This window comes from Cottoperca gobio, chromosome 3, assembly GCF_900634415.1.
Source record: "Cottoperca gobio chromosome 3, fCotGob3.1, whole genome shotgun sequence".
Lineage (NCBI taxonomy): Eukaryota > Metazoa > Chordata > Actinopteri > Perciformes > Bovichtidae > Cottoperca > Cottoperca gobio.
Genome location: NC_041357.1, coordinates 11,230,236 through 11,242,049, shown reverse-complemented (window position 1 = coordinate 11,242,049; position 11,814 = coordinate 11,230,236). Strand labels below are relative to the sequence as shown.

General features: G+C 40.5%; 1 protein-coding gene across 1 annotated transcript; it reads right to left on the bottom strand.

Moving 5' to 3' along the window:
* Window positions 1–1,767: 1,767 nt before the first annotated feature.
* On the bottom strand, window positions 1,768–11,576 carry taldo1 (transaldolase 1). The gene is made up of 8 exons (XM_029428647.1): window positions 11,402–11,576; window positions 8,130–8,253; window positions 7,573–7,680; window positions 6,794–6,925; window positions 5,254–5,429; window positions 4,256–4,453; window positions 2,336–2,481; window positions 1,768–2,217 (listed from the first exon to the last, which is right to left on the bottom strand). The coding sequence occupies exons 1-8, from the start codon at window positions 11,499–11,501 to the stop codon at window positions 2,185–2,187; spliced, it is 1,017 nt and encodes a 338-aa protein (XP_029284507.1). The 5' UTR covers window positions 11,502–11,576; the 3' UTR covers window positions 1,768–2,184.
* Window positions 11,577–11,814: the final 238 nt, after the last annotated feature.

Here is an 11,814-nt window from a genome sequence, read left to right as displayed (position 1 = left end):
AGTATTTTGTAAAACGTCAAAGTAAAAGCCCAGATGTTTGTGGTGCACAGAGGCGGTTGAGGGTTTATTTCCTAAATCTTAAATACAACCCCAGCTATCAATCTCTCTATTGATGTTTTTTGGTCTGATTGTGAATTTTAAATGTCTGCATTGTAGAAAGTTGATGCCAATTCTGTTCTCTGTGACCCGGGGAAGAGCCAGGTCTTGGTGGAGAGAATATATCTCCACACTGGCCTGGGAACGCCGCCGGATCCCCCAGTCAGAGCTAGCGGATGTGGCTCTTAAATAGGTTAGAGTTTGTTTTGTCTTCAGATTTAACACATCGACATCATTATACTCTACGTTTACTCTCCAAAGATTTTAACTTTTCAATCAAGTCCTTGATTTGTTTATCTTTTTACTTCTGAGCTTACCACTTTGAGTTTACCTTTTGCAGCATTTCACAATGTGCTGGGAGACATCGCTCCATTATTATTATTATTATGAGTCATTCATTCTTTAAATTCTCTGATATACTTTTTAAATGTTCCAATGTTTTGATACGAACTGGTTTGCCTTTACAGAGCTGAACAGCCTGTGTTTTACTTTTGTTTCCAAAACAGATGCAAAACTAGAACAGACACATTTCAGGAAGATGGCCCTCAGTCATAAAATGTTCGAGGGAATTTATTTACCTTCAGTTACAAAACATTGGTTGTTTTAAGTTTAGTTGTGCAACTTTGGGATTTTAACAATTGTATTTACTGTATATTATTTATCCATAGACATTTCATTTTACTAACGTAAACTTTTGTAAAATGCCAACTGGAATACATCAGTGCCACAAGTTTATTCAAATTTGCACCCTAAAAACACAAAAAATCAGTTTGTTCTATTAAAGTTTGTGGTAGTACAATCATTTGATAGAAGACTTGGAGTCTTGCTTTATCATGTTTGGTAGGACTGTAAACTTGTTTTACTTTAAGTTCCGTGCATTATTACAAGAACGTCTTAGTAACATCAATACTTAGTGTAAATGTCAGTTTGGTACCAAGGAATTGTGTATAACCTTTTCATTACGGAAACCTTCAAGTCATACAACAGATCAAGTCTTACAGGGTCTTTGCTGAATCTACTAAATCTGGGCGACTCAAATCTCCACAACCTCCATGCAATAAACAGAAACGCAGCAAACACAGAAGGAAATCAATCAAAACCAACACAAAAATGTATTAAAGCCTTAATTACCTTAAGCCAGTTGGCACACTTCCTTTAAAACGCTTCAAAGTCCCACTTAATAGTGAGGTTGTCTGGCATCAAACAAGAGTTTTAAGAAACAGGTCTGAGAGTTAAGGTGGAGCTCAGCTAAATAAGGACAAACAGAATGAAGTTCAACTGGCTCGACCAGAGACGCTAAAAAAAAAAAAAGCATGACGAAAATAACGTGAAGGGGTGGTCTCTGAAGCGGAGAATAACCAGCTTACGTCAATAGATGTAGTTGCCATTCAAAATACCTTGCAGGGTTTCTTTTGTGCGTCTGACCTGTTGCAACTCAGTTTACTTACTGAAGACAGCAACAGTGTAACAACCAGACGTGTACTCTGAGAGCTCAGACTTCCACCAATACCGTTTCATAAGTAACATATAATGTGCATCAGCCCCGTGATTCAAATCTGCTCCAAAATGTTTCTTCCTTGGCCCACTCTACACACTTCCACCAAGTTTCATGAAACTCAGACGAGTAATTTTCAACAGACAGACAAACCAACTAAACAAACCAAACACAACTGTAATGAGAGATTTTTATTTATTGAAAGAGAAAAATATAATATAGTGAGGAATGATGAACAATGGTCTTGATCAAGTTCTGCCCTCAACCTGGTCCAAATGGTGTAGATAGAAAAATGGTGGTCCTTGGTCCTTTCTAGTAGTCACATATTACTCAGAGACAAATTAAGACATTGGTTCTACAAAGCTTTTCCCCGTTCTAGTAAATATTAGACCATTATACAGCATCTGTAGTTAATCCCGGTCTAAGAGAGGAAAAGTGTCCATTCATGAGGGAGGTCCCTGGAGTTTGGTAAGATGAGGAGAGGGAAGGCCTTCTGGTGCTTTGGACCTTCTCAGGTAGTTGGACACAAAGAAGGCAGCCTGCTAACTCCTTATACTTCCTGTCAATGTAGCCTGAGACACCAAATCTGTCAATTACTGGCCATTTTTCACACCGAGCATTTTCTCCTGTGATAAAAAAAGAGAAAAAAAAAAAAAAAGAGCCGAAGAGTCAGCAAACAAAGCTGGTCAAATACCTTGAATAAATTCAATCATTTCCATACTGACAAACAAAACAGAAACGTACTTTGATCATGGTCTCCAGCTTGATGCCGTCGGCAGCGAACTTGCGGATGCCGTCAGACAGTTTCTCCATGGCCATACGGTCCTCGTTGTGCTGCCAGCGGAAAGCCTTCTCATCCAGGTGGATCTTCTCCAGATCACTGGCCTTGGCTGCAAAAACAAACAGTGGAAAAAGTGCATTGTTCCAAGTTTTACATATCGTGGCCAAAACAAATCTTGGGGGTCGGAAACCACATGACAATGCTTTCATTAATTAAAGAGATAATTGAGGGGGGCAAACTATTGGTTGATTATGAGTTTCTCAACCAGTTTCCAATTAAACTAGTCTTGTCTCGTGCTGCAAATAGTATTTTAAAACAGAGCTTCGATTCATCTTTTAAAAATCTGATTTTCAGCTCTACATCATTAAATTATTAACACCATCAGATTATTTCAGAGGAGAAATAAAAAACTATGTGCAAAAGGTGCTCTATTACCCAGAACAAATATTACAATCTTATTCTTTCCTCAAGAACAACAATTACAATAGTAAGTGTAAATGTACCGCAGGTCTGGAAATGTTAAAACATGGTAACTTTGTTGCCTCTGTAGGTCATTATGGTTTTAACATATAGCCGAGGACCAGTCATCTGAAACATTTTGAATTCCATCTCGCCTCAGTCTGATGTTTAGTGATGACAACTTAAAAGCCCTTCAAAATTAATCCTGTTTGACGCAAGAATGATGTTCGAGACAAGACATTTTAGAAGCAGTTGTCAGAGCAACATTGGATACAATGACACCGGCTGCAAAACAAGAAGCGGGGTCTTGTTCCCTTATCTGTATTTATTATAATACAACTAGATCAGGTTGTGCACACATTGGTTAAGTACCAATTTAATGACTTGTGACCCTTTTAATACCTCTTAAAAAATAAAATAAAGGAAAAGATACCATTACAGTATACACCGTCATCGAGTTTGTGCTGAATTTGAATAAGTGAAATATTCAGTGCACATAAGGGTTAGGGTTAGACAGACCCCACAAATATGTCCAGACCCGTGTCTATGCAAGGAGGGAAGTGATGGAGAAACACCTCACTCTGTTATCAAAGAACCAAGGTTACGTTATGCAACCATTCTTTTTCTAACTTTCGCTATGGGAGATATAGACCACTCCCGGATTGCATAACATTTCCCGAAGCTACAGATAATGTTGAGCCGGGCAGAGATTATTCCAGGGACGCCGGCACATTTTCCTCGACCACTGCTAGTGCTCAGGATGGCCCCGAGACATCCCGCCTGTAAAACATTAAGAGACGTATCACGGAGTCCAGCTTGCCGCAGCACAAATGTGCTCCCTTGAACAGGGCGCCACCGCAGTGCAACTAGGATTCGTGACAAACCCTCATTAAACCCCCCCCCCCCCCCCCCTCCTCCAAGTGAACCCCAGTGTCAGCAGAGCACGTTGCTCAGGTGGTGGTGGGGGAGTAGAAGCTTCGGGATGAGGCCTAGACTATGGGGGTTGGTTGAAACGCAGCGCCTGACCTCCCTGGACGCCGCCATCGAGGAAGCTAGAAGATGACAAGAGGCCAGAGTGTCTCCAGCAGCACACGTACCTTGGGGAATCCCCGCCCGGTGCATGGACAGAGGGACAAAGGGAAAGCAAGGCTGAGGCCCGAGCCTCTAGAGGCAGACGGGCGCTCATCTATACAGACCCAGATATAATGCCTCCCCATCAATGAGACATTTTTAGACCGGAATATCAAAAACTAAATTTAAGACTTAAGGCTTCGCAGGGACCCTGTAGATGTCCAAACTCCAAAATCAGACAGCAATCATCTGGATTTATAGTCCAATAATAATAATAATAATAATAATAATAATAATAATAATAATAATAATAATATTTTGCAGAAAGGCAGCCTTTGGATCACAGACGGTACCTTTCTCCACTTTGAGCATCTCTGCAACGATGCTGTGGTCCTGGCTGAGCTCTGCTAGCAGGCCAGGGGAGATGGTGAGCAGATCACACCCCGCCAGGGCTTTGACTTGCCCCGTGTTTCTGAAGGAGGCACCCATCACCACAGTGCTGTAGCCAAACTTCTTGTAGTAGTTGTAAATCTGGGTCACACTCAGCACGCCTAGGGAGGGAGAAGAGAAAAGTTTTAAGCCCAAAAGCATTAAATGCTTAACATACCAGCATCTGTGCTGCCAGACTTGACAGCAGGTCCATCAAAGTAAAATCCAGCCTGATCAAAGTTCAAAGAGAAGAATGCTACTTAAGATATACTATTTGATTTCTGAGGTACTTTTGTTTTGATGAGATCAAGTTAGAAGAGTTTTGGTTATTTACATGAGAGATTTTGGTCTGCCTTGTTGTCTGTACTCTTCTAGCTGGTGTAAAGTGTAGGGATGCACCAGATGACTTTCAGTTTAATACGTTGGCTTTGGGTATCGGTCGATAGAGAGTACCGATTCCAGTGTTTAATTAATAAGCTGTATGCCTCACTGTGTGTGGAAGAGACTGATCTTTTCTTTTTTATGCCTTTTTATAATTATTTTATCCGTCCGAGAGAACAAAGCCATCCACGATCGATTAACTAGCGGACTAGTGGCGGCAGGACACCACCCGGTAGCGAAGGGAGACCTCCATTCGGGTAGTGCAACTTTGGATCTCGCTGCATCAGCTGAAGCAGTGTAGAGCTGTGTGCAGCGATTGAAAACATAATAATTAGAGAAAATACATCCTCATTTTACTTTGCAGACTGTAAACAGATCATTGGAGTAACTCAAAGTTTGTGCAACAAGGTAGAAGAGGACAAGGCCCGTATAAACCTGTTTTTAGGAAGGTTTTTTTCCTCTTCTTCAAGTTACGTCATACATTCTAACCTTCATTCATCTTCACATAATTGCACGTTTCATAACACTGAGACTTTATCACCTGGGTCTTCATGCGACTCGAAGCTTTTGCGGCCTGTATTCTCCTTGTGCCAGTCGAGGATGCGCCCAACGAAGGGTGATATCAGAGTTACATTTGCTTCTGCACAGGCCACAGCCTGAGCAAAAGAGAACAGCAGGGTCATGTTGCAGTGAACACCGTGCTTCTCCTCAAGCTCCCTGTACAAAGAAAAACAAAAACGTACATTTTAAAAAAAACACGTAAGGACGAGCAGTAATATGTGCAGATGTGAACATGCATTCCTCCTTTGCTTCCCATTTCAACCAGAGGCTCCTCAAAACATGGCCAATAGCCACAGAATATAAGACTATACGGGTTTCTCAAGCCGCTTCTTGGTTCAGAGACATTTCAGTGTCATTACTTTGCACCGTATAAATCTGTGGAATTAAATTGAGGACGTCCCATTAACAGAGATACAGGCTGCAATCTAGGTATTACAGTGACGTAGATGTGTAGACAGGTAAACGCATGTTTCACATTACACAGCCCCTCTGATATCATCATGTTTTCTTCCCTTTATATGACTAATAGTCTTAAACCACAGGGGGCGCAGTAACGTAAAGTACGGGCAAATGGAAATCCTCATGCAGATGCCCGATCGGGCAACTGAAAAGTAAACGTGATCTTTATGTGGGATGTCCTGATCAGATGTTATAGGGCAGGATCAGGGCAAGAGAAACTAAATGCAGTTCTTTAAAAAAGGCAATGTTTTCACAGCAAAATACAAACACAGCTGTAAGCGGCTTATAATACATCATTAAAACTACTACTGCCAATATTCATTTTCAGCTAAACGAATACTTCCGAATAATTTGAAATGTGTCTTTTTATGCAAATAACCACTATAGAATACATTTTTGACAGTTTACACTGATTTTGGGATTGCTGAAATTATTTCTCAGGACGGTGGTGAAAAAAAAGAAGAAGTTAGGACTGGAGCCTTGCTAGATTTTCCATTTCAGACAAGTACTTTCGGGTAAGTTAGACATTTCAACTATTTGAACATCAAGCCCTGAGCCGTGTGCCTGAATTCTGTGGAGTCAACCGCCAAGTCAGCTCTCCATCATCGGTCACATTTTACCCCCATGTTAATGCCCAACAGCACGAGTGTGCGTTTACACGTCACGGGTTAAGGGAGTGTGGTGGAATCCATACACAGAGTCAACCGGGAGTACACTGTTTGCACTCCACCAGTGTCATAAATATCTGGTCATAAAGTTGTCTCCCTGCAACAATGTGCCTGGAATATGTTTGAGTGTCATGAGGAAGACTTTCTTTCCAGACCCTTCAGAGAAACTCTATTCTTTAAAAGAAAAACATTATGGTGCTGCGCGAGGTTTCCTCAGCCCACTGCCAATGCAAGACGCTGGGAGAAATCGTGCTGTATCAAACACCGTCAAGATGAAATTGCTTAACAGCCAAAAGATTATAAAACCCTGTCAACATCATAAACACCTAAGAACAATAAACTGAGACAGCTATGCTCGTCTACCATTTATTATCACTAACATCACATGCTCACCTGCCAGCCTGGATTCCTTCCCATGTGGATGACAGCTTAATGAGCACACGCTCCTTGCCGATGCCCGCTTCTTTATAGAGCGCGATGAGCCTCAGGGCCTTGGCAACCATTTCCTCTTTATCGAAAGATAATCTTTTGGATGAAGAGAAACAACACAGCCATTACGCATTTAAACATTTAGTCACACTCCATCTTGAGAAACAAGTCTTAAGACTTGTTCATAATTTATTGGGGTGGCGGGGCTCAGCAGGTCGTCCTGTAATGGCTCCTCATGTCCACATGTCCTTGAGCCAGACACGGGCAACTTTTGTTGCTCCCGATGGTTAGTCCAGTGTCTTATATGGTAGCTTTGTTTCAGTGTGAAAGAAACCACGTTATTGTGAGGAAACTTGTTAAGCACTTTAGATAAAAAGCACATTATAAATGCAGTCTAACTTACTGCGTTCACTCAATTCATGATTCAGGTGGTGCTGCAAAAATATACCATACAAGTCGTTTAAACAAAAAAGACTCCCCCCCCCCCCCCCGCAAGGAAAAACACGCATTTTGTATTTTTTTGAAGAATTTACTAATAACTTAGCAATTATTGATCAGTAAGGTAGTTGCCGACTGATTTTAATTCAAGAAGACATGAAACATAATGCAAGGAGTGGCGATTTAAGTATATTGTGCGACGGTATCCCAGTGGACAAAAGTGACATAACAAACATCTCTAAATACCAGTTGTCTGCACGCAGTTTAAGCTTCTCAGAGTCCAGCTCCGACATGTTTGCACAAACCTGGCATCCACCTCAGTAGAGACCCTGCCTGGGACCTTCTTGAGGATCTCCAGCCCGAAACTCACAAACAGCTTGTCCATGGTGTTGGCTACCTGCTCCTCATCAGTTCTGGACAAAGACACAAACATTGTCTGGTGAACTTAAGGTCAGAGTTTGACTGAAGTGAAATTTAAACAGAATTGTTACTCAAACAGTAAGGTGCAACCAAATCACAAACAAAATCAATATTTCTTAAAAATCAAAGTGTGGAGACCCACAACTAAATGCAGTTTGAAATGTTCAATCACACTCCATTACAAAAGGCATCATACTGACACATTACACTTAACTGCCTTTTGTAAATGAAGGAACTGTGGCAACACCTTGCACAACGGAATCATGTGCTGTGCAACATCTTCAAAACCACATCAAATGTTCCTTTTCTTCAGCAAATAACTATCAACTATATCAAGACTGTTTGTATTCAGGTTTGACCTCTGGTATAATCCAGCAGCAATACAACTAACGAATGGTTTCATTTGAAGGAGTTTAGTTCTCATTCGTGCACAACATCTTACCCGCCTTTAGCGATGCCATATTTAATAGCCTGATCCACCAGGTGCTGGTAGGCTGGCATCTTGGCAGCAGCCAGGATAAGAGATGGGTTAGTAGTGGCATCTTGAGGCTTGTACTCGTCAATGGCTGCAGGATGGAAAGAGAGAGAGAACAAAGTAGTTTAAAGTCCTGCCAACGGAGCCCAGCGCCCCGTCTGAAATTCAAGTTCTCTTTCTCAAATCATTAAAAAATGTTATTCACAACTCACAGGTGCTCTTTTATTAACTAAACTAAACGCTTATGCTATTGATCTAATTTATGTGCACGTTTCAGTTTGTACTGTCTACTTTACGCATTCTCTTCGTTTTGCGAAGGGCGGGGCTTCGCAGCTGACCCACACACACACACGCCTACAGAGCGGAAGAAAGGAGAGAGGAGAACTAAATAGGAACCGCACCACGCACGCAATCCCCCCCCCGTCGCACGGTGAGCACCCCTCCAAAGCAGTAAACCTAGGGGGAACACTGGAGACATATAGGCCCAAAGTTAAAAACACTACAAATATATCCATCACTCTTTTCCTAAATCTGGTTTTTATTATTAGCCTTCATAAATACATCACTGACCGTCTATCCGAAACTTCCCAAGAGATGTCGATACTGATAATTGAAGAAAAAAATAAGGAACCCGTTGAATTTACAACATAGTGCTGCTTTCAGATAGAAAATTGCACCATCTACTGCATAGAGATATTGCTGCACCGTCCTCTAAAACAACCTATTCAGAGTCAGAAGACGGCCATCAGGGTTTCTTCTGTTGATATAAAAACAGTTTAACGCCACCTTCAGAAGGCTTGAGTGCGGCTAGGATTAATGATTTAATAGCATTTTGTTCATGACCAAATTTCATTATATGCTGCTGGGAATGTTCCTAGACTCCCATGCTTGGCAAGTCCCAACTGCTGATACTGCAACATAAGCATCCATAAAACTTATGGAAACATGAAAACACCAAAAACAAGCTAATGCTAAAAAATCTTAGCTCAAAAATATTATAATTATGTGAAAAATGATACTTAAATAACTTAAGAGTTGAATATCCTTTGGGATTTACAGCAAAACAATCACAAGGACTGTGCTAATGCATTCCATAATCTGAAGAGCTCTACTCTAACATCCTGTTGCAGTTCACAGGACTGAACTTCAGATTTTAATTTGATATGCACGAGCGGCCTTTTCATGCAGGCAAAGTGGTTGTGTCAAGTTTTTTTTTTTCCCTTTAATAGCCATCCCAAATATATTTCCTCTGACAATACACGTCATTGTCTGTGCAAGTAGAATTAAGTTATAATAGAAATCTTAAAAACACAAATAAGACTGTAAATATTATAACACTAGTCCAGACTTTTCTGTGCAAGTTGACACCTAACCTAGCTTAACATTTTTAAGTCGAGAATGCCGATTTCGTTTTTTTTGTAGGCCTAATTTATTAATTTAACATGAATGTGCACTAACTGCATTTACATTACAGCACAATTGCTGCGAATAAAAAAATAAATAAAAATCGGCTTATGGTTCAAGTACAGCAATCGTACAATTTAGTAGTTAGTTGGTGCATCAGGCAACGTCCAGTGGGATGTGTAAAGCATATGGGGAAACATCTTATTAGCCACAATATAAATAGAAACACACAAATTAATTATTTTCCCATTGAGGAATGTGCTTTTTTAAAAATTTAAATGCAAACAGCTTTCTATAGAAATTGTTCTGTGAACATGGTGGTGCAGAGACATAAAAATCACCAAATAAAATCAAACTTCATACGCCAAATAACTGAACAAAAATCCACACGTCAGTCATCAGCCCAAAGCAGTGGTCAACAATTATCAAGCTCACAAGGAACTTCATCTTAATGCATGTCTTCTTTAAAGCATCAATACAAGGTGCAGGTTTGTTAGTTACCAAGTCGCCTTATGCAACATTTCACAAGTGCCTCCTCCATTTACTTTCAAGCTATTCCTGAGAACATTTTTACCTGTTACACCATGTTTGACCAAGTTGCTTCTTGACTTTAACATGACTAAACTTGCATCCAGTGAAACCTGAGAAATCTGGTTTCATAAATGGCTATATAAATCTTGAGTAACGACACTTCTTATCAGCATAAGAAACTTGTTCTTTAATGAAAGTGCTGGTTAGGCACTCAAGGTTTCAGGGATGATTTGATTAAATTGTTGGATTGGACAGACCAGGACTGTTGCAGGTCATTGTTATGTAAAGAAGTATTTGTCACTTACTAGCAAGTTGTAATAACCCTGCTGTGCAGTGTTGTATTGGAGTTGCAACAAACAATTATTTTCATTGTCATTTAATCGGACAAATAAAACGTTTTGATTAATGGCTTTTAAATCTATACAATTATAATCCCAGCATTATTGGACTGCAATACATGATGGATACAATAACACAAATGGTTGTTATTGTATCCATCACCTGTATGCATGAAATTGAATCATTTTGTCAAAATTACAGTAAATTAAGTGCAATGTTGCATAGTAAAACAAGTCTATGCAGCCTCCACTCCTGCACCAATGAGTGTAACATTATCAGTCACGCATGGCTGTCACAAACCGGTTTTGTCATGTCATCCTGAGTCTGCAAGCTCTGAATGAGGAACTTTCTGTTTTGCGTCACTATGGATTTGTATTACTACACACATGTCCTCATTTTGGCCCATTGTGCAACACTTTCAAGGCATGCAAGGGACAAAAGAGGAAGGGAAATCACTTTACATCCAGTTGCTCGTTAACTCAGTGAACACAGCGGGATATAACCTAGTGTTGCCACTACATCATCTATATTTTAACCACAGACATATGACTAATAAGTGGAAGTTGTAGCTAGTTTAAAAGATGTGTCATTTTCTGGGTTTGTCAAGAGGCTAATGCAAACAAAATACTTGCATTTGTAATTGAATGAGCAATGACTTCTTGTTAGTAAACTGGAGTAGTTTGCTAGTGTGGCTAAAGTAGCTAATAGTTACTGTCCCTAGCTAAATTAGGAAACAATAATAAGTAATCGGCTCAGATTGTGAGCTGTAGTAGGGACCAAGTAAGCCATTGTAAAACCTTCTAGGAGTTCTTTTAGCTTGACCATTAGCTAACTAACATTAGCCAATCAGTCTAAATGAAACACATCCGCTAACATTTGACACAGAGGTCATTTGCTGCATCTTTCCTGGTCAGATAGTTAGCATGCTAACATTAGCATGTGATAAAAAGCAAGGGTTTTCTTACCGTTAAAATCTCCGGTGTCTGCCACCACCACAGTGTGTTTCTTCAACTGGTTCAGCGCTGACTCCATCTTTCGTCGTTTGTCTGGTGACACAGTGGACATGGTGAGCAGAGACGGGGACCTTTTATACACAGAAAGCACGTGAGAGCAGGCGGAATGTCAGAGAGACGGGAGCGCGCAACGCAAGAGGGAAGTAGTCGGCGGGAACGCGCTCCGGACAGACAACGAGACGTCAAGGAAGCTGGTGCAGAAAAAAGGAGTAAATTACCGTAAGTAAGGACAATGACAAGGAACAGTCGGTAGTAAGTCATAATTATATTGGTGGAAGAAGTACTCAGATCTTTAAAAGTAGCAATGTCACAGTGTATAAATATTATTCTCTGTTACAAGTAAAAGTTCAGCATTCAAATCTTTA

Bases quoted from the DNA above. Each gene is read 5' to 3' on its own strand.
- taldo1 (XM_029428647.1), bottom strand. From the start codon at position 11,501: ATGTCCACTGTGTCACCAGACAAACGACGAAAGATGGAGTCAGCGCTG. The intron at 8,254-11,401 runs GTAAGAAAACCC...TCCATCCTGCAG, and splicing joins AGACACCGGAGATTTTAACG to CCATTGACGAGTACAAGCCT. The intron at 7,681-8,129 runs GTAAGATGTTGT...GTCTTTGTCCAG, and splicing joins TATGGCATCGCTAAAGGCGG to AACTGATGAGGAGCAGGTAG.